The sequence below is a fragment of the Hakea prostrata genome, chromosome 4, assembly GCF_041222555.1.
Source record: "Hakea prostrata isolate BN-2017 chromosome 4, UWA_Hpros_2, whole genome shotgun sequence".
In the NCBI taxonomy this organism is placed as follows: Eukaryota; Viridiplantae; Streptophyta; class Magnoliopsida; order Proteales; family Proteaceae; genus Hakea; species Hakea prostrata.
In genome coordinates, this window is record NC_142603.1 from 49,070,698 (window position 1) to 49,094,865 (window position 24,168).

The 24,168-nt window shown below is 37.5% G+C and overlaps 1 protein-coding gene across 1 annotated transcript in view; it reads right to left on the reverse strand.

The window, feature by feature from the left end:
• Window positions 1-24,168, reverse strand: part of PES1 (Esterase/lipase/thioesterase family protein) — a 56,126-nt gene that overhangs the window by 14,146 nt on the left and 17,812 nt on the right. Inside the window, exons 6-8 of the mRNA XM_089153341.1 lie at window positions 22,297-22,403; window positions 21,432-21,553; window positions 10,419-10,527 (exon numbers count right to left, since the gene is read on the reverse strand). Of these exons, the coding sequence (XP_089009467.1) occupies window positions 10,419-10,527; window positions 21,432-21,553; window positions 22,297-22,403 (338 nt within the window). The remainder of the gene's footprint in view (window positions 1-10,418; window positions 10,528-21,431; window positions 21,554-22,296; window positions 22,404-24,168) is intronic.

Genomic DNA, 24,168 nt, shown 5'->3' on the forward strand with positions numbered 1-24,168 from the left:
TATTTGTCAAGAAGTCAGGTACTAACACCACACTTCTCATTGTCTATGTAGATGATATTGTCATCACAGGGAATGATGATGAAGAAATTCAAAAGTTGAAGGACTTTCTTGGCAGAGAATTTGAAATTAAAGATCTAGGGAAGTTACAGTATTTCTTAGGGATTGAGGTGGCTCGATCAAAGAAAGGTATATTCATATATCAAAGAAAGTATGTCCTAGATTTATTATCAGAAGTGGGAATATTGGGGTGTAAATCAGTTGATACCCCTATTGAAGCTGGAGCTAAAATTAAAGAAAAAGAGGGAGAACCAGTGGACAAAGGAAGATACCAAAGGCTAGTAGGGAAGCTTATTTACTTGTCCCACACCAGGCCAGACATCGTTTATGCTGTAGGGATAGTGAGCCAATTCATGCATGATCCATATTTAGCTCATATGAAGGTTGTTACCAAAATACTACATTATTTGAAGGGAACTCCTGGAAAGGAATACTTTTGTCACCCACTGATAATCTAAAAGTATAAGCATACACTAATGCAGATTGGGTTGGATCTCTAGACAGGAAGTCAATTACAGGTTACTGTACCTTTGTTGGAGGTAATTTAGTTACTTGGAGAAGTAAGAAACAGAATGTGGTAGCTTTATCTAGTACCGAAGCTGAATATAGATCTATGGTTCGGGGAGTTTGTGAGCTACTATGGTTGAAAGGCTTGCAGCAAGATATTGGAGTCCAAGTTCCAAACCCTATGATGTTATATTGTGACAACAAGGCTACTATTAGTATTGCTAATAATCCGGTGCAACATGATCGAACTAAGCACATTGAAATTGACATGTTTTTTGTCGAAGGAAAGTTGGAACAAGGGCTTATCTGCATGCCTTTTGTAAGATTTGGAGACCAAGTAGCAGATATTTTCACTAAGGGTTTGAAAGAAGGTGATTTCCTTCTTATTGTAGGCAAGTTGGGCATGATTAATATCTATGCCTCAACTTGAGGGGGAGTGTTGGATTCTACTAGGAGTTCAATTAGAGTTTGTATTCATGTAAAATTCTATTCCTTGTAATAGTGTACTTTCCACTTAATTATAAATAGAGGGTTTGAGATCATTGATCGATAAGCCATTCTACCAAAATTGTGTTTCTCAACAAAGGGCATGGCTAAGGGCCCTCAGAGGGTAAGGGAATGATGGAGGATGAAGCCTTTGAACCAAACCAATTGGGGCCAGGGGGCTTAGGGTTATGGGATCTGAGAAGGTTCCAAGCTGTGGACTGGTGAAGGTTTTGGAGGTGGAGGGGAGCCAAATGGTGAGGTTTCTAGTGGAGCTAGAGAGGGGGGGGGGGGGAGGGATATTCCCAAACCTATGTGAGAATGGGGAGAGGGGGTTGAGTCCAAGATCCATTTGAGATGAAGTTTGACAAGAGGGTGGATTTGGGGATATGGGTGCCATAAACAGTGTGAGGACCAAAGTGGATAATAAGTTTGAAATTTACAAAAAACCTCCCCAATAACCATCAAATTCAAGAGTGAAACCCAAAAACAACTAAGAAATGAGAACTTGTGACCTAAAAACCTAGCTGACTATCCTCATCTCCCATGACCCAACGCACCTTGTATTCTCCCTCCAATGGAATCTAATTCAAATTCACCAGCTTTGCTAGATTTGTGAGCCCAAAACCTTAAAAAAAATGCCCCACACCCAAATCGATCTTTCATTACAGAAACCCTTAACCTCTTATTGTCCCATCTGCTACTGTAATCTAGTTGCTTGTAGAGTGTAAAGAATGATTAATTTCATGAATTCTAGTAAACTGGTTGGTTGAGAATTATCCTCATCAAAATGGAAGCTTGATGCCTTGATCTAAGATTTTCAAGCAATGGTTCTCAATTTCAGTATGGTATGAGTTCTCTATAGTATGATCTAATTAGGCTCCATATAGGTAGTTCTATTGAGCCAAGAACTGCTTTATTTATTGGAATTTAAGACTCAAGTAATCCAAAGAGGGAGCACCCATGGTAAGAAGGGGAAACCGAAACGGGATTGATGGAGGATGAAGCCTAGCCATCTCACATGAGAGGTAGGGAATGAACATCAGCCGCTTTTGTGATCCATGGAATCACTTGTATTTATACAAAGGCTTCATTTTGATGATTCTAAATGGAAACTACCTATTGAGGTGTTTTCCATGGAATCACCCACTTTACACTAAAATGTAGAATAACCTGGTTTGGTTCTATGGAATCATGTAGATTTAGAGTCTTTTTTGAACCAAACATTTTTTTTAAATTGGAATCATGACTCCTTGGAAGACAATTCCAGAGAATTGCAGCATCAAACACAGCTTCAATTGTTCCAACTTGCTGCAACTTAGTTAGATCCTCAAAAGAATCTTGACATAAAGTGGGCCATACCTCAAGCAGATTGCTTCTTTGAAGCCTCCTAAGTGATGGTTCCTTGCTCTTCTATTCTTTATTCTTTTTGATGAATAAATAAATTCATTAACCAAAAAGGAGAAAAGGGGAAGGAAAAAGTAAAAAGCCAAAGACACGCTCATTAAAACAAGTGTAGAACACAGGCACAAGGGAACAAAGCCATACAATTGGAGCAGAAAGTACAACCACAACCAAAATGTACTAAAAGGGCAGTGACCCAACTAGACCGACTCAGTTACTCGATTAGTTGGTGACACAAAAAGCCTTTGATGCAGCAAAGTGCAGGACATGCAGCAGGGACTGACACGGGAGCACCATAGACGTTAGGGTTGGTAGCATCATAAGATTGATACGAAGAACGATGAAACCGAATCTGAGTTCAAACCTAATTTGGAGAGTTCAACAATAATGGCCCTCATGGCTTTCACCCAGTGCTAGAGAGGCCATCAAGGGTAACCCTTGAAAAATTGAAGCTAAACCTTGAAACAGAAAGGGGAGAGGGGGGAGAGAGAGAGAGAGAGAGGAAAGAGAAGAAAGAAAGAAAGGGAAGAGGGAGAGAGAAGATTAATCTAGACCTGAGACCAAACCTGATTTGGAGAGAACAATGATGGCCCTCACGACTTCCCTTGACGCCAGAGAAGCCATCAAGGAATAGAACCCTCAACGAAGAAGCTAAACCCAGAAACAGAAAGGGGACAGGGAGAGAGAAGGAGAGACAGAGGGAGGAGATGAGTCCAGATCTGGGATCAAAACTGAATCGGAGAGATCAGCAGCAAAGGCCCTCATGGTTTTCCTCCCATGCTAGAAAGACCTTCAAAGACAGGGGCCCTCAACGACCTGAAACAGAACCCTGAAACAGCCTCATTTTATTCCCCCAATAGTTTGCGGAGAGAGGAGATGAGAACTAGGGGTGGAGAAGTAGAGAGAGAAGATGAGAACGATTGGTGGACAAGGAGGGGGGGGGGAGAGGAGAAAGAAAAGGAGATGAAGAATCCGAAGGGAGGAGAAGAGGAGAATCAAGAGAGCAACGGGAGAGAGACACAGAGGCAGAGGACTGCCAGCGTCTCTACGCCTCTAAATTCGTTGATCTCTAAAAACATGGAGAAGAGAGAAGAAGTGGAAGAAAGAGAGGTGGAGAAGCAGAGAGAGGAGAATCAAAGAAGAAGAGAATGAGAGGAGGAGAATCACACAAAGAGAGAGGCAGAGGACTGCCAGTGTCTCTCTGCCTTCAGAATCGGCAAGCGCTAGTTGTTGTAAAAACCCTAAGTCAATCGATCAGAATCGTGTGCTCCTTTGTGCCTCCTGTTTGCAAAATAAAATAACCACAAGGTACAATATCGTGTAGCTAACGGGTCGATCTCAGGGAGATATGCCACCTAGAATTCAATTTCTTAATAGTAATGCGAGATTGGAATGATTCAACTTTTGTTAACTAATTACTTAAATTAAACCAACGATCCTAATCCATACATCTAATGCAATCGAATTGAAACGAAAAATAAAGCAAACATAACCAATGCATAAATAAAAGACAGGAGAAAAAAAATGCGAACAATAAAAAAAAAAAAAAAAAAAAAAAAAAAGTAAAACCAGTTAGTATGTTAAAGCAGTCAGTAAAATTTAGTTCATAGCTAAAATGCAGATGCAACACCACCCGTCACCAAAAGCAGAGGCACGACTGTAGGCTTGCTCCGGTTATGTGGTCCGAGATGATGAATGAATAGGCAGAAAGTAAATAACAGAAAGTAAATACAACAACAACAACAACAACAACAATAAGCCTTTTCCCAACTAAATGGGGTCGGCTACATGGATTCTTGCTCTCCAATCGGTTCTGTTCAAGGCCATGCTAGATACAAGGCCTAAGCTATACATATCCTTTCTCACCACTTCTCCTAAGGTTATCTTAGGTCTACCCCTAGCTCTTCTAGTTCCTTCAATATGGATTATATCACTTCTCCGACCAGGAGCATTTATAGGTCTCCGTTGAATGTGGCCGTGCCACCTCAAACGACTTTCTCTAAGCTTATCACTTATGGGAGCAACTCCCAGACCAACTCTAATATGATCGTTTCTTATCTTATCCATCCTAGTTTTGCCACTCATCCATCTTAGCATCCTCATTTCTGCTACACTGAGTTTATCTATATGATTCTTTTTAACAGCCCAACACTCTGCACCGTACATCATAGCTGGTTGGACAACGGTCCTATAAAATTTTCCTTTAAGCTTTAATGGAATACGCCGATCACATAAGACCCCAGATGCACCTCTCCACTTCATCCACCCTATTTTAATTCTTTGGGAAACCTCATCTTCTAAATCACCTCTTTTACTTATGATTGAACCTAGGTACCTAAAACAATCACTCTGAGGAATCTCTTTATCGTCAAGTATCACCACTTCATCATCTGCCCGATCATGACTAAAGTTACAAACTAGATATTCTGTCTTCGATCTACTAAGTTTAAAGCCTTTTGATTCCAAAGCTACTCTCCATGATTCTAATTTGGTATTAATCCCCACTTGGGTCTCATCAATCAACACAATATCATCCGCAAAAAGCATACACCAGGGGACCTCATCTTGAATGTCTTTGGTTAATTCATCCATTACCAGTGCAAATAGATATGGGCTTAAAGTTGACCCTTGATGTAGCCCAACTGTTATCGGGAATTCATTACTTTGTCCCCCCACTGTTCTAACACTAGTCACCGAACCATCATACATATCCTTAACTATATCTACATATTTACTTGCAACACTTCTTTTCTCTAGTACTTGCCAAATTAACGCTCTAGGGACTCTATCATAAGCTTTTTCTAGGTCAATAAATACCATATGAAGGTCTTTCCTACATTCTCTATACCTTTCCATAAGTCTCCTAATTAAGTAAATAGCCTCCGTTGTAGATCTTCCCGGCATAAACCCAAATTGGTTCTCCGTAACTGTAGTTAAGTGTCTCAACCGGGTTTCAATTATTCTCTCCCATAATTTCATCGTATGGCTCATCAATTTAATGCCTCTATAGTTATTACAACTTTGAATATCTCCTTTATTTTTGTAAATTGGAACCACAACACTTCTCCTCCAATCATCTGGCATTTTCCCCTGTGCTCATAATCTTATTAAACAACTTAGTCAACCAAACTAGTCCATGGGTTCCTAAGCTCTTCCATACTTCAATTGGGATTTCATCAGGACCTTGTGTCTTGCCGAGTTTCATCCTCCTTAAAGCTTCTTTTATTTCGGACATCGAAATTCTACGTATATAAGTTCGGACACCAGTGCCTTGGTGAAAAGTGTAATCGTCCGAAACATAAGTGCTTGAAGAATGCTCATTTAGTAAACTAGAGAAATAGGTTTCCCATCTTTTCTTAATATCCTCCTCACAAACTAATACTTTACCATCTCCATTTTTAATACATCTAACATGGTCAAGATCTCTACTCTTCCTATCCCTCATCTTAGCTATCTTATAAATAGATTTTTCCCCTTCCTTTGTGCCCAACTTATTGTATAACTCTTCATACTTCCTTTCCCTTGCTTTTCCCGCAATTTTCTTAGCTTCATTTCTATCTAACCTATACCTTTGAAGATCCTCAACATCCTTAGTTCTTTGCCATGTCTTAAAACTAGCTTTTTTATTCCTAATGGCAGCTTGAACCTCACTATCCCACCACCACGTCTCTCTATAAGAATGGATCTTTCCTTTTGATTTACCTAGAACATCTTTAGCCACTTTCTTAATACACATAGCCATCTCATTCCACATTGCATTGGTATCCCCTTTAAAATCCCATTTTCCTTGTTTGACTACTTCATTAACGAAGGATTTAGAGTACTCTCCTTTCAAATTCCACCATCTTATTCTGGGATAGTTTACCTTGGACCTTTTATGTGTTCTTGGGACTAAGCACATATCCAAGACCACAAGTCTATGTTGTGCAGTTAAGCTTTCCCCCGGTATCACCTTGCAATCCTTGCACAACAATCTATCAGTCCTTCTAGTTAGGAAGAAATCTATTTGGCTTCTATGCTGTCCACTTTTGAAAGTAATTAAATGCTCATCTCTCTTTTTGAAGTAAGTATTTATAATAGATAGATCAAAAGCAGTAGCAAAATCCAAAATTGAAATCCCCTCGTCATTCCTTTCTCCAAAACCATAACCTCCATGAACACTCTCATATCCTCTTTGATCTTTTCCAATATGTCCATTTAAATCACCTCCTATGATAATCTTTTCTCCTTGACGAATTCCTTGCAGTAATCCACCCATATTTTCCCAAAATTCTAGCTTTAGACTTTCATCTAGTCCTACTTGAGGTGCATATGCACAAATTATATTTACGAACTCTTTCTCCATTACAAGCTTGATAGCAATAATCCTATCACCCACTCTTTTAACATCCACCACATCATTTTTTAAATCTTTATCCACTATTATACCCACTCCATTTTTATTTGTTTTATCCCCAGTATACCAAAATTTAAAGTCATCCAACTCTTTGGCTTTTTTACCCCTCCATCTAGTCTCTTGAATGCAATAAACAAAGCAATAAACAAAGCAATAAAAGGAAAAGGAAGCCTTAACCAAAGAGAGGCACGACTGTAGGCATCTCTGATCAAGGATCCAGGGGAAGGGAGAACAATAAATAATGCTGAAAGTAAATCCTAAATTAAGAATATGGAGGGGTAGATAGAAGCAGGAATGGAGGGAGGAGAGAAGACTATTGAAGAATCTTACTTACTTGCATCTTCCAAACAAAACTTGAATAAATGATTCGAATCTCAACCAACCCTAACAACCAAATCTAGAATAAACTAGATCTGCAATTGCTAGACCCAGAGAGAAAGCGGATCCTCAAACTTGAAACTTGAATTTGAACTTGAACTTGAAATTGCATTGATAAAACTAAAGGAATTACACTTGCATAAAAGAAAAATTACACAACTTCAATCTTCCTAAACATTCAATCTAAAAACTAGAACTAGAGCCCACAAATTAATCAAAGAACTAGAGAAACTAGAGCAAACTAAAGAGAATAGAAAGTGCAAGACTAAAGTAAAACTAAAGAGAAAGTAAAGTGTGAAACTAGACCTAAGAGGGATGTAATATTTATAGAAGAAGGAGAATAATTTACAAACAAGGAAAATAATAATAATAATAATAATAACAATAATACTAGTAATATTAAGGAGTAAAATAAAAGAAGAAGAAAGAAATAAATAAAGAAAGAGCTAAAATTCATTAGAAATTCAAGGGGGAGAGAGAGAGAGAGAGAGAGAGAGAGAGAGAGAGAGAATGTGGGGAGAAATAAAATAAAATAAAATAAAATAAAATAGAAATACGTTAAGAGGGAAAGTGGAGAAAAAGAATAAATTAAAAAAATAAAACTTAAAATTGAGTTACACGTAGAGAAGGTGGAGAAGAAAAAGAAAGAGTGGAAGAAGGAAAGAAGGAAAAAAAAAATGCTTTTACAAAAACGATTTTGTGTTAATTAAGGAAAAAGAATAAAATAAAATAGTGAAAATAATAGAAAGTGGGAAGAGAGAGAAAAAAACTAATTACAGAAATAAATAAAATCTAACAAAATAAAATCTTCGAAAAAAAAAAATAGAAAATCCTAGTTTTTGACTACTTGTGGGCCCCATACAATTCTCAATTACAATAAAGAAAAAAGAAAAAATAAAAATCCTAATCTAATTTTACAAGATATTTTGGAGTTGGCCCATAATTGTATCTCTAGCCCATCATGCTCCAAATTAGGCCCACTTTCGCACTTCAGAATTTGAACGGACCTCTTGACGTGTAAAATTCGCATGTTTAATACCCAAAACTCCAGATATTCGCTTAAGTCCTAAAAATTCATAAAATCTGCAAAAACAACATAAAACCCAAGGTAGCTCTACTCTAAGTGTGTAAAATGCATGCTTTATGCCCTAAGATTTCACCCATAAATGTATTCATCACCTCCAACAGTCTATTCAACTCCCCTTGCTCTTCTTTGATTAGTTGAAACTTGAAACTATACCTGGGCATCGCCTTCCACATTGAAGGATGCAAGTGGAGCTCTCTCTTCTTCAGCAGTATGGTGAAAATCAAAGAATCGATCGGCACAACAAATCCAACTTGTTGGATCCTCCTCCCCATTAGGGGAAAATCTATCTTTTACCATTCTAGGAAGATAGATACCCAAGGTTTGATTGGTCGATCCTAAAGTTGGGTTGATATGGGTGCGACCTCCGTACTGGTGTGACTGATTATAAGATGATTCCCCACGCTATCTGCTACCAGCCATGTTGTCCAACCTTGTATTCATTGTTGCAAAAAATTGCTGCATCGATTCCATCATCTCCTGAAACTTGAATCTTGTGCCACAATCATCTTGGCTAGATAAGCTTCCACGCATTAGAGCCACTATTCAGTGGACCTAGCTCGGTTACCATTTTGTAATGGTTACGTACACTAGATTGAGTAATCCTATTTCAACATATACTATTTAGATGAAAGGGAAACAAGAAATGGTTTCTTTGAGAGAACCAAAGTCCCTATAAACAAAAACTTAATTAGACAATATTTTCCTTATGAAAATCCCATTACAATCATCCCAATAAATAACAATACATGCAAACCCCCTAGAAATTCTCCTATCTGTTAACAACTACATTTTCCTTATGAAAATCCCTTTACAATCACCCCAAGTAAATAACAATATATGCAAACCTCCCACAAATTCTCCTATCTGTTAACAACTACCAATTCCTAACTTCTTGCTTAAGACTTGGACTTACAGCCCATTTCAATGACTTATTCGAGTCTTAACTACCCTATCCTACACATGACTTATTCCACTAATTACCAACATGGTTATAAACACCTAAAAAAACTCCACTGCTACCCTTAATCTGAAGTACCTGGCCAGCAAATATAACAGAAACTCTTCCAACTGCCTTCCCACACAATCCTTGTTAGCCACCATACCTCAGTTCCTCCCTCTCTTTCCTTTGCAATTTCAGTTAAGAGCACTCTAACCACCTATTTTTTTCTTGTTCTTTTTGCCAGCCCCTATGGATTTCAGCCCTTGCCTCTTGCAGTAGACATACCCTACCCCCCTGATCATGAGTTTTGCTAGCTGATTGCTGCTTTCAGTGATCCCTCAATTGGAGATATTATTGGTAAATTGGTTTCCGGAGCTATGACCTCTCATATTTGGCTCGAGTGCAACCTCCAAAGATGGGCTTCAAAATCTTTTTTCACCAACTAGAATTGGCAGGCCATTTGCAAGGATGTTAGCTTGAAACTTTCTTTGAACAGGCACATTGTTGTTAGTTTGTTACCTAGGCTTAGACACTTCCATTTTGCTGTCTACTACAGCTCCTTAGTTGTGCCCCTCAGTCACTTTTTCCTACCTTGTTACCCCCTCCCCTCTTAATTTCTTCCTGGGAAGCAAGCTAATTCTATTCATCCCAGAAAGAAGTGCTTGCACTTAAGTTCTTGAACCATGGTCACATGTCCAGACCACTAGAAGCAATTTACAAAATCGGGTGATGGCAAACTAATATGAGACAAAGCCAAATTTAAGGATTTCCATGGCCAGGCAGCTAAGATTCTCTGAGTAGAATATATACAAACTCTATTCCAAGTTGAAGTTATTGACAATAATATAAAATTTAGTGAGTAAACCGAATTCCAAGTGTAAGTGGTAAGAGCCACTTTAGAATCTTAAAGCAAATATCCAATGAAGATTATTTTCTTCAGGACTCAGTTTTCCTCCACCATCCTAGGAATCACAAACCCTTCTAGGGTTTTAGTATCAGCCAAATACCTCCTAATACCCATTCCCACCCTCTCATCTTTCTCAGAGAATGGAAGGGGGCAGGGAATCTCAGTGCTTTTCTTTCTATGCAAAAACAAGATCAAAAGAACATTGATAAAAAGAAGAAGAAATATAATGGAAGGTATTAAAAAGGACAAACTCACGTACCAATAAAAGGGTATGACCATTGTCCTGGAAGTAACGAATTTGGCAATTTTGTAATGAGGTTGAAAGCCGTTGAGCTTCAGCTCCACTGGGTAGCATGTTATCCTTGCCACTAAAAGTACCAAAAGGATCAAGAAAAAAAGTAGAAGCAAAGAAAAATATAGCTTCTCTTATCATGAAATATTCAAAAGATGGAAAATTAACGACTATGAAATATTCAAAAGAAGGTGGCCTACCTCATTTATTTAGCGACTCAGCCTATGGAGTCCCACCCACATATAATAAAGAAGAAAATTGGACGACCATACTTCATGGCCTGAGAATTGTACTTATGTATAGTTTTAACTTTACAATTTGAGTCCTGAATAGTAAGTAAGCCTAGAAGAGTTTCTAACCAAGACACAAACAATGTATAAGTTTAGCAGAGGGTAATGTGGTCAGTAGCCCTCCCCTATTATATGATTCCATGTAATTTCTAAATTTTAGCATCTAAAAAGGATTTTCCTCGTCCTTTCTTTTGAAATAGCTGCTAGCATCAAGCCTTAAAAGATTTCTTCAACCCCTGATGGTGTTACTTATACACAGATTTTTTCACTATATGACTTTTTTTAACCTCTATTGCTTCCACATTTGGCCAAAAGCGAGTTTGATGCATAACATACTCACTTTCTTTCTCACCAGTAAAGCCGAAATTGATTTGGATGCTAAAATGATTAAACAGATTATGAACTTCAAATCATTAGGAACTAACAGCCTCAACATACCATATTTATCTACATGTAGGTTTTGTCTGCTAATCCATGAAACCGGTGGTTCAACTGTATGGCAGTAACTGGTGGAAACAAAGTGGGTACCTACAATCTTAATGTTTTATTTATCTTAAGAAATTGTTATCCACTCTGTTCTACAGCCTACTTTTCTCCTCAATCACAAAAGATAGTGCCTTCCTAAAAGCTTTATTTATTAGCTGTTTCATAAGCCCTTCAGTACTCCAAAAGAAAGATGATCTACCCCTACTTCTCTGCTGTGGTTCCATTATTCTCACTGATGTGAAACTTGTCAAGACAACTAAGGATTGTTTGCACACCTGGTCCTCTTTGCAAACCTTTTGGACTCAATAGACAAGTCCAGTGCGCCAGAAATATATGCTGACTACCCTGGCAAATCAATATATCCACCCAGAAAGAGCTCATTCGTGATTCTTGAAGAACAATAAGGTCAACGCTGGAAGCCTAAAATGCACATCCATATTATTGTCTTTGAAGAAACTAAGCCCCTCCTCGCATTCTCCAATTTCATGAACTCTCATACTTCGTTTTTTTGTCTCATTGCCAAATCTTGATAGTGGGATTTGGAGAAACAAGAACTCTAAATCATGCAAAGAATTTAAGAGCTGCTCCTCGACATATCCATGCCCAATGGCCCAACTAGTTATGCCATATGAAAAGGTATAAGGAAATTCCTAGTGTTGGATAGATAGAGTAAGCTCTAGAATGGCTACACGTCATGGAACAGATAAATTCCATCATGTTACATTATTACTGCAAAACACAGCATCCCCCTGTGTATTGAGTCCTTTATTTTTGTTGGTTGGTTCAGTTGTTTTTACTTGTAAAGTTTATTATTTCTTGTTGCCCGAGTAAGGGTATTCACGTAATTTTGTATTCTTCATATAATCATATCAATGTAAGTAAAGGGCTTGGGAATTACATTGATTTGGTCAAGCCATTCTACCATAATTGATAGTCTCAACATAGTATTAGAGCCAAAGATCGATTAGGGCAGAATAAGAAGAGGGGGAAAAAAAAAAAAAACATCAACAAAAATCAATTCTCAATCATTGCTGACCTGCAATCACCATCAACACTGCTACTACACCACTCCACAACCCATCGCTGTCCTGCAACCACTTCGTAGACCAGCAAAACCCATCGCCTTGACCTGCAACTCCCTAATAAGCCATCGCATGACCACCTTCCCTTCGTTTCCATCACTGCAACCTGCAAATTATTGCAGAATCATCATCTTCTACTTTTTTCTTTCTTCTTCTCCATTAACTGCAACCTGAAACTATGGCATATTCTTCTTCTTCAACCTATTTCTGCGATCGAACCCAATCTGGAGGTCTCTTTTTTTCCCCTTCTCAATCGATTTTTTTGTTTCCTGTTTTTCCCTGTTGAAGGAAAAGAATGGGAATAGAACCCTTTGAAAAGAACCAAAATCAGACTCAACCAAAACCAAAAAAAATTAAAAGCCCACACTACCCCATAATGGAAGTCCTTATGACAAACAGCCCCATGCTTCTTATATCATCATTTAAAAAATAAAAAATAAAAAATAAAAAGAAAAGAAGAAGAAGAAGAAGAAGAAGAAGAAGAAGAGTGAGAGAGAGAGAGAGAGAGAGATGATATTGTTCCTTCTCCTATGGATCCATGAATTTACTTGGGTGGTCAAGCTATTCAATTCTACAACGTTTCAGTTGTTTTGAAAGGGTGAAGATTAAAGAACAACAAAAAGGTTTTTTGCAAACATGGCAATCACTGATTGTATTACTGCTCCCCAATGGCTCTGAACATTATCCCACTCTTCCATCTCTTTTGGTAAGTTTAAATGGAACAAATTATTTGGTCTGATCTCAATCTGGATATTTGACTATTGCCGAAAGAGGACTGGTTGGACACATTATGGGCACCACTATCAAGCCTACAACCACGGGAACTTCTTTGGATAAATGGATCTTGAATGACTCTCTTATCATGTCATTCCATTTGAATTCCATAAATCCAAATATTGCCCGTAGATATCTATTGCTTGATACTGCAGTCTAGATTTGTAAGGCTACTACAGGAACATATGGACAATTGGGGAACGATAACAGGTTTATGAGTTACGGAAGAAGCTTCATAAGACTACCCAAAGGAACTGACTGTAGCTTAGTACCATGTTGAATTACGCTCTCTTTGGCAGGAATTAGATCACTAAGGGGACAATCACCCCATGAATCTTGATGATGTGGCTGCCTATAGGAAGCATGTTGATGGGTATATAACTTCTTGGCTGGGTTAAATGTGGAGTATAATCATATCAGGGTGCAAATATTGAGTCACTCTCCCTTTCCCACACTAGAATAGTCTTATGACCTTGTTTAGAGTGAGGAAAGCTGTCATTTAGCCATGTTTCATGCTCCTATTGTAAAGAATCAGCCCTACAGTCTGTTAGCACCAAATCTGATTTGACCAAGGAGATTGTCAAGTGTGAGCACTGCCATAAACCATATTATACTATTGGAATTTGAAGAAATTATTGCTCAGAAGGTTATCTCATTCATAGGCCCCAAGGGGTATTTATAGTTACAATATGAGTAAATCCTACTATAAGTAGGATAAGGAAATACAAAGCAAATAGAATAGAAAAACCAATCCTAGATATTAGAAAACCTAATCTCACATAAAATATGAAACCAATATAAAGAGTATCAGAAAATAAAAACTGTAACTAAAAGAGGAGTCTACTCCAATTAGGAAACCTCAATCATACTTCCAACACTCCCCCTCTCAAGTAGAGGCATGGATATCACACATGCCCAATTTGCCTAAAATAGTATATAACATCTGTCTAGGTAAACATCTGCAACTTGATCTTCAAACTTCATTAATAGCTTATAGATTACGTCTGCCTATAGACTTCCACTTGCTTTGTCCTCATCTCAACCGCAACTTTAGGTCTCCAAGGAAGAATGCCCCAAAAAAAAAGTAGAATCTTCAAATGTTGAGAAGACCAAATTTCTGCACAAATCTAATGGAAAATATATTTTTCGGGTAACAATTGCAAGGGTACAGCAAGAAAAGTGAAACTTTAGATTTGTAACAATGTTAGATCTCTAAAGGGAAAATTTGCCAAGTAAAGGGGGATTTTTATTTGCGGCAGCCCAAATGCCAGCAGTTGACGGTTAAGATTCGACCACATCTTCAAATGTATATCGAACGTCCAGGATTAAAACTCAAAAGGTATTAAATGAAAATATTTTTTTTTCCTTTTGCATTTTTAGGGTTTTAGATTTCTTAAATTCACAAGCTCAACCCCTCTGGTTAACGAGCCAAATCTAACCCCATTGAAAGGCTGATTTTGGTGGGAATTTCCACAGGCAACATTCTTTGGCGAGGACTTCTCCTTCGTCGTTCATGCTTTTCCTTCAATTTCTTAACTTTTAATCACAATGAACCGGAGAAAAAAAACAAAACAGAGAAAAAAACAGAACAAACCTCTCAGATCTTAAAGAAAGAAAGAAAGAACAGAGAGATCTTTGATTCGAATAAAGGAAGCAAAATCAGAGCATCTATAAAGGAAGATCTTTCAGAATTTGCATGATCCAAACATCATATCGTTGAACCTCACTTCTAAGCTCCCACTCGAACAGAAGCTCTTCCTAAGTTCCGAATGGATCCTTCATAGATCCGTTTGGTTTTGCCATGATTTCTCATGTCTTCTATCTCTCCATCAAAGGCATCAAAAGTACAACCAAAGTTAATCTATCTGCAATTCTTTTCTAACTATCTTTTTGAAAACTAGGGTTTTTCTGCCCCTTTATTTTGCCTTCGGATTTCTTGTCGTTTTTCCACACTTTTTCAAAGTCTCTCACCGAAAAGTAAGTTGGTTCCAAGAAGATCTGCGACAAAGCATTGATAGAACTTGCAGAAACTAGGATTACCGAAGGTTGAGTTTATCACGAGGTTTAGATTCGGTTGCCTACCAGAGGGGTTGAGTTTGTAAATTTATGAAATTTGAAACCCTTAAAATGCAAAAGAAAAAAATTATATTTTTATTTAATATCTTTTTGAGTTTTAATCTGGACCGTTAGATATACATTTGAGGATGTGGTTGTATCTTGACCATTGGCTGCTAGCAACAGCAGCTGCCGTATGCTGCTGCCGTAGCAAATGAAAATCTAGTAAATGGACAATCTCCAAAGGTAAGGGAAAAATTGTCAAGATAAGCGACAATCTCCAAAGGTACTAGAGATCAAGTTCTGCAAAGGCAAACACCAAATCTATAGCAATGTTAGATCTCCAAAGTGGAAGATGTCAAGGTAAGGGGCAAATCTCCAGGACCAGGGGTAATAGAGATCAGGTTCTGCATAGGCCAAAAAAGTTAATCTATAGCAATGTTAGATCTCTAAAGTGGAAGATTGCCAAGGTAAGGGACAAATTTTTGAAGGCAACAAAGATCAAATTCTGCACAAAGAAGTCTAAAAGAAAGGCATTCGAAAAATGACCTGAAAAATGTAGACAATACTCTTGAAGTAAATATTGAATTGTAGACATCTTCAATCTCCCCCTCACGTGTAGCTTTACACATGGGTAAAACAATGACAAAGGAAATCAAGGTAAGATAATGACCTGATTTTGTAATTAGGAGAATTCTGAGAAGACAAAATTCAAGCCAATGGGGTAAACTTGGTAAGGAAGAAATTGTAATCGTAAGATGAAAGTAGCATGAAAACAAATCTAGAGAAAATGACAAAATCTGAAAGGTCCAACCAACACTTTTTTTTTCTCTTCTCCTTACGAATATTTTTTAATTTAAAAAAGAGACCCCTTGGATATATGAGATAGAATATATGGAAATTCACAATTAGACTCCTAAAAATATAAAAACTTACAAATAGACCCCTGGATATATGAGAATTTACGAGTAGACACCTATATATGAAAATTTAACAATAAGCCCCTTGAAAATATGTGAATTCACAAACCAGCCCCCTAAAAATTTGAATTCACAAAATAAACCCCTGGAACATTAGTGTTTTTTCTTTTCTTTTCTTTTCTTTTCTGGGTACTGTCGCTGGTTTTAAGAAGGGAGAAACAGTTCGACAAAACCCTCAATGGTTGGAAGGAAAGAAAAAACTCATGATGGCGGAAGGAAAAGAATCATAACGATGGTATTTTTAAAATTCGATAGAAGATATCGACAATAGAGAAGAAAAAAATTCAGGTCTAGTTTCAAAGGTTGATGAAGAAGAAGAAGATGGGAAAGTGATACCAACAACGATAGTGATATACTTGCAGGGGCTGTATCAAAGTTACTGGAATTTCTTCCCTTTTTTTGTTTCTTCTGTTTGCAGAGATGATGGTTGTTCTTGTTCTACAGGTATGATGGTTGAAAGATGGATTGTTGATGACAAAGAGGTGGAGGCAGAGGCCATCAAGTATCGAGGAAATCCGATAAAAAAAAAACCACAAAATAGAGTTGAAAATTTGAGAAATATGAAATTTCAGAGTTATATAAAGCGATCATAGATTAATAACTGATCACAAAACAGATAGCAAAGTAGACAAGATGTAGTCTCAAATCAGATCTTAAAAACCACAGTGAGCCAAATCCAAAAACGACAAACTACATTGAGCCAAGAACACAAAGCTGCAAACCAGATTGTAAACTAAACCAGATCTCCGAAAATCACAAACGAAATAAAAAAACAAACAAATCAGAGGTGAAGAAGAACGACTAAAAGCCAAGAACATCGATGGAGGGTTGTAGATCGCAGTGGAAGCTAGAGGTGCTTCAGAATCGAGAGAGAGATCAAGAGGGACCAATTCTTCCTTTTCTGTTTTTTTTTTTCGTTTCTTTTTTCCCCTAAACAATGGGCTCGATGGTTCTGGCAATGGTGTGTTTTAGGTTGGTTCCAGGTTGCAGCGGTGGAAGGGGTAGTAGCAGTGGCAATGATGTGGTTTGGTTGGTGCGATGACTCAGGTTGTAGTGATGGAAGTAGCAGTGGCAGCGATGAGGGAAAAGAGAGGGACTTGATTCCTCTAGTTCCCTCTCTTCCCTAATCGAAATTAGGCTCTGATACCATGTTGGAATTTGAAGAAATTATTGATCAGAAGGTTATCTCATTCATAGGCCCCAATGGGGTACTTATAATTACAATCTAAGTAAATCCTACTCTGAGTAGGATAAGGAAATACAAAGCAAGTATAATAGAAAAACCAATCCTAGATATTAGGAAACCTAATCTAACAAAAATACGAAACCAATATAAAGAATACAAATATAACTAAAAGAGGAATCTACTTCAATTAGGAAACCTCAACCATACTTCCAACACATACCAAGGCCACTTGTTGGAAGCTCCATGGGAAGCCTGCAGATTTTTAGCAAAAAATGGCACAAATAAGGGGAAAACCTAAGGCTAATCTTTCTAAGACTGTTCTCACGGCACCCTTTGCAGACATTGGTTTTTCACAGGAAGAATTAACTACTCTGTGATGTATTTTATAGTCTTTTACTAGTGCAGCCTCTACTATTGCTCCTTCCACTACCCATGCCAATTCTTATCTTGCAACATTAGGTAAAACTTTTACAGGTTTCCATGTTTTCTTTTGTTTTCACTCCTTGGATTAATGATACAAGTGCCACAGATCATGACAGGTTCATCCTCTTTTTTCTTACATTATTCTCCAACCTTAAGGAAAGATAAAGTTTGAATTGCTGATGGCTCTTATTTTTCCATTGCTAGAAAGGGACCATTCAACATTCTCCATCACTTTCTTTGTCCAAAGTTATGCCTCTACTAACTTGTTGTCTATCAATATTCTTACACATAATATGATTGGGAGATCTACTTCTGCTCTAGTTGCATCTTCTCATTAGGTTCATTAGATTATGTCAGGCCTTCATCAATAGCATATAGGCTAGGTCACCCCCTCTAGGAACTTTTAAGAAAGTATTTCTTAATTTAGTTTCTTCTTGTAATAAGGATGATTTTTTTTTGTGAAGTAGACTCGTTCTACTTATTTACCTTCTCTTTATAATAGAAAATCTATTCATTTTGTGTTAATTCATATTGGCGTGTGCGGGCCTTTGTTTCCGTGTGTCTATTGTTGGTCATAGATACTTTGTAACTTTCATTGATTGTCACTCTTATTCTATTTGGATTTATCATTTAAAACAAAAAATCAAGTTTTTTTATGTTTTTGAGATTTTTATAATATGATTAAAACTCAATTCAATGCCACTATGAAGATCCTTCTCAGTGACAATGGCACAGGGTATATTGATGGTGAATTTCAGAGATATCTGTTTAACTCTGGTATAATACACACAACCAGTTGTGTTGATACGACTGCTCATAATGGGGTTACTTAAAGAAAGAACCGGCATCTATTAGAGATAGTCCATTCTATTATGATTACTATGAATGTTCCTGACCAATACTAGAGTGACGCTATACCTACTACCTCTTACCTTATGAATAGGATGCCTAGTAAGATACTTGAGTTTAAGTGTTCTAATAAGATTCTCCAAGGAGACTCTATATTGTTATTCCGTCAAAGTTTTTGGATGTGTGTGTTATGCCAGAATCACAGCCCACCAGAGTAAGTTGGCTCCCCGTGACCTACATTGCATATATTTGGGGTATCTTGCTACTTAAAAGGGGTACAAATGCTATCACCCTGATTCCAGGAGAGCCATTAAGTTTATGGATGTCATTTTTAATGAGTCTTGTCCTCACTAAGCACCTCTCCAAGGGGAGAGTCCAAGAAGAGAGGTGTTCTTTACAACCCTAGACCTTCTTGCCACACATATAGACTCACACACACAAAACTTAGAACCTCATATAGGAATTCTTGACCAGGGGGAGAATTCGGCCAGCATACCCGAGGGCTTCAATTCTCATCCTTCCTCTGAACCTCGTGGGGATCCTGGTCAGGGGGAGACCACTCCTATGAGATAGTCTATTGAGGTCTTTCAAAACAAAATTAATCAAAACAAGAGGTGCAGACTTATCTGAGGAAGTATCCCAATCAGCCTAAACAAGTGGAGAAAGTTAGCATGCTACAACTCTAGTCTCCTACTCTTGCATCAGATTCTACTATTCTCCTTGAGGTATCTTCTTCTAATCTTCCTATTGTTATTAGAAAATGAGTTAGATCTTGTACTCAGCATCCCGTATCTATGTCTCTTATGATTATTTGTCTGACTCCTACCATGCTTTTATATCCTTTATATCATTTTTTTCTATTCCTAATAGTTGGCAAGAAGCCTATACTGATAAAAAGTGGAAGGCAGCTATGATAGAGGAAATGTAGGTAATGAAGAAGAATGATACTTGGGAGCCATAAATGTGTGTTTGTGGTTAAACAAATTACGAATGGATCGGTTAATAGGTTGAAGGCAAGACTGATTGTAAAGGAGTTTACCCAGACCTATGGGATTAATTATCTTTGCCCCTATTGTAAAATTGAACACTATTAGAGTTCTGTTGTCTATAGCTATGAACAAAGACTGGAACTTGGACCAACTAGATGTGAAGAATGCCTTCTTATATGGGGAGTGGGAGGAAGAAGTCTATATGGAGATCCCACACGGCTTCTCTGATGACAGTACTACAAGGAAAGTATGTCGATTGAAGAGGTCAATTTATGGGTTGACACAATCTCCTAGGTGTTGGTTTGGGCCATTTCCAGAAGGCACTGACCTCTTTTGGGTACAAACAAAGTAATGTTGATAACACACTATTTGTCAAGAAGTCAGGTACCAAGATCACTCTTCTCATTGTTTATGTGGACAATATTGTTATAACAAGGAATGATGGTGAAGAAATATAGAGGTTGGAGGACTTTCTTGGCAAAGAGTTTGAGATTAAAGATCTAGGAAAGCTACAATATTTCCTAAAATTGAGTAGGCCTGATCAAAGAAGGGCATATACCTATCTTAGAGGAAGTATTTTCTAGATTTATTATCTGAAGTGGGAATGTTGGGGTGTACGGCAGTTGACACCCTTGTTGAGGCTAGAGCTAAACTCAAGGAGAAAGAGGAAGAACCTGTGGACAAAGGAAGATATCAAAGGCTGGTAGGGAAGCTTATCAACTAATCCAATACTAGGTCTGATATTGCCTACGCCGTGGGGCTAGTAAGTCAATTCCTGCATGATCCATATTTAGCTTTTATAAAGGTTGTTACTCGATTACTACAATATTTGAAGGGAACTCCTAGGAAAGGGATACTATTTTCACCGACAGATAATTTAAAGGTGGAAGTATATACTGATGCAAACTGGGTTGGATCTCCTGACAGGAAGTCAATTTTAGGCTACTGCACTTTTCTTGAAGGTAACTTAGTTACTTGGGAGTAAAAAACAAAATGTGGTAGCTTTATCCAGCACAGAAGCTGAATATAGAGCTATGGTCCGTGAAGTTTGTGAGCTGCTGTGGCTGAAAGGTCTATTGGAAGACATAGGAGTTGAAATTCCAAGATGATATATTGTTACAACAAGGCTGCCATTAATATTGCTAATAATCCTGTGCAACATGATCGAACTAAGCACATTGAAATCAATTAGTTTTTTGTCAAAGGAAAGCTAGAACAAGGGCTGATCAGTATGCTTTTTGTAGGGTTTGGAGACCAAGTGGCTGATATTTTACCAACGGTTTGAAGGAGGGAGACTTCCTCCCTATTGTAGGCAAGTTGGGCATGACTAAAATCTTTGCCTCAACTTGAGGGGGAGTGTTGGTTGGTTCAATTATTTTTACTTATTCAGTTTATTATTTTCTTGTTGCCCAAGTAAGGGTGTTTATGTAACTTCATATTCTTCATATCAATATAAATAAGTGCTTGGGAATCACGTTGATTCATTCAAGCCATTCTACCATAAGCGATAGTCTCAACAATTTTCCACAATTTCCAAATGAGTTAACCATAAATTTCAGTGTCTAGGCAACCCAAGGAGTTGGAAGGGGGCCGGATGCAAAGTGACACAAACAAGGAGCCTGGCATTGCCCTAACAACTAAGTATTTAACATAGCATTGGATTTCCAAAGCTAATTTCTCTACTGCCATCTTTTTACGGTTTAAACTTGATGCATGAACAAGAGATCGTGGGTCATACCATTCCAAAAAAATTGGGCCTGTCCTGAACTACATACAGGAAACACCCATACAGGCCACCTGCATCAAGAATTGGGTAACATGTATGACCTGACTAACAAATGTTAAAGCCTGGGAGTCAAAAAACACCTGGCAAGTAGAAGTACATCAGATTTGACAGCATGAAGACGAGAATTAGCATAAGTAGCTCCTGTTTTCAGCAGCTTCAGTTTCCAGAGAAGAGTTTCCTTTGGTATGATATCAGCCAAACCCTGCAAAGAAATAGGGAAATAATCAAGCACAATGAAAGAAGTATTTCTATCATTGTATACCTCTTGAATGAACCGAAAAACAAAAACAACTAGTGTTACTCAATCATGAGGTATAAAAAATGTTGTGAAAATTTGGACCAAGTTATTCTTCATGGGTGATGTGGGAGTCTTAGCAGAACAAAATTCAATCATATGACCTGATGATCAGATGTGGAACATAAAAATTTGAAAAAATATATATACATACAAAAGCTCTATTACAGACAGATCACAATGAAATACTTATTTTTCTTTGGTAACTACAATGAAATACTTCTTTTTCTTTTGTAAGTACAATGAAAAACTTTGCAAGTGTCCAAATGAAAACCCCATGCATGAGTTCACATTCACATTGAGTTTATCATTTGTCCATTTCCTTTTGCATAAATGCATGACAAACTGAATATTGTAAGAACAATAGGATTATGTGTTGCACTTCCAAGTTTCCCAAGACACCCTTTCGAAAAATAAAGAAGCAAAATAATTGATTAACAGGCATGAATGGCCAAACTTTATTCAAATAATGAATTTTTTATAAACCAAAGTACCTAGGAATTACAAAGCATAACCAGCTAATATCTACGAAACCTATCAGTCTTACTACTGAACTGCTGCAAAATAAGATCATAACAATGAAAGCAATATAAAAAAGCAGAAACCACGATAATGCATGAGAAACCCAAGCCATGGAAACAAGGACTTACAGAAAGTCGTGGTAGTAAAGAAGTAAGGTTTTCGGACAATTGCTCAAGTTTTTGTGTAAGAGGAAGCTCCTCTTCCACATTGACCAGTGCCATCTTCACGGGATCACCTAAAGTTAAGAGCAAGAAAGGAAAATGAGAAGTAATAAATTGGAAGAAAAAAGTGGGAAAAAAAAAAAAAAAAAAAAGGAAGAAAGAAAGAAAGAAACTGCAAATAATAGTGCCACCATTTTGGAAATCTTCACAGATGATCATGGATAATCAAATAGGGTCATACAGTAAACAATTGCTCAACAGTATCTAAAATCTTAATGAAAAGGAGAGAATAAAGAAAGAGCACTTCAAATCTTGGGTGCATGAGAAGAGGACGACAAACAGGAAAAGATGATAGGGGGAGAATTTGAAGTAATAGTGATAAATACCAAATTTCTCTAGTAATAACACTGTAAAAATGCAGTGGTGAAGGCAAAAATATGAAAAATATGCCCCCAAGTCATCATTGTGCTGTCCACACCAAGAGAAACATTTTAAATGTTAAAAACCCTAATTAAAATAGGATACTCATATTTATATGGCCAGAAAAAAGGATCCTCAATTGATCTATTTGACAAATAGATGGATTATATTGCTTGAATCTATTTTCTTTGGTTGAAAGTTAAAGAAGAGGGGATTAAATTGATTTGCCACAAGCAGTTCAGATGATAAAGTAGTGAGACAGGATCAACAAGATAGAAGACTTTGAGGCTCAGATGGTTAGGATACCAGTTCTTTAAGGACAATGTGCAAGTTTCCGGAGGTCCCAAGTATCTATGTTCCCAGTGATGTCAGTTAAATGAGATGTTCCCCCTAGAGTTAATTCTTTTGGTTAGATGCCACTAAAGGTAGTATTATACTTTGAACAATCATTTGACATTCACAGGACACTGGTTTTGATGTGTATTCTGTATGCTTTGCATTCAGTGAATCAGTTGAGCACTTTTTGATTCAATGCCCATTTTCATTGTGGAATTTTGTGATTGAGATAGGTGAAATAAGTAAACACCACATCTTTTGAGCAGTTATACAAAAAGAGAGGCTAGAAATTAAGGTTGTTTATATAGGCTGCATCTTCTTGAAGTATTTGGAAGGAAAGAAATGAAGGGGTTTAATAACAATGTGGAACCAGCACATACGGTGTTTTCAAGGCTATGGAGAAAAAACTGTGACTAGAAATTTGTAAAGAGTTTTTTGGTTTTTTATATGGGTAGGGTCCCAGTTGTCTCTTCTTGTATTCCCACTAATCTGACTAGCCTTGTATGCGATAGGTTCTTGATTTAGCAAGGAACAAGGGGAGGGAGGGAGGGAGGGAGGGACGGGGAGAGAGAGAGAGAACAACCCAAAAATAATTTTTGGGACATGGGAAAGAAAAGAAGAAAAAAAAGGAACAAGAGAGAGAGATGAGTTGGATCACCAACTAGAGATCCTGTGGCTCAATATATAACTCAAATTCAAATTCTACGTACGGAAAAAAATAAATGGGCATATTGAAAGCTTTTTGATAGCTGAGATTTGCTTGATTTCCTATGTTATCTACTTTCCTCTTACCTTCATTTTTCCTTTTTTCAGCTCTTGACTTTTATTCTCTCATTATTTAATTTCTTCTTACTCTCTTTCCTTTGTGAGGACCTCAGCTTTCCCTCTTTGTTTTGAAAGGATCCAATGCAGCGAACCCCATTTAGTGCAAGTGACAAGACAAATACTCCAAAGAGTAGTCTGATCTCTAGTATCTGTAATTTATTTATTCATTTATTTTTGGGTTGGTTTTTCTATCTTTCTATCTATCTTTCTTTCTTTATTTATTTTTTCTTTTCCTTCGGGGTGGGGGGGGGGGGGGGG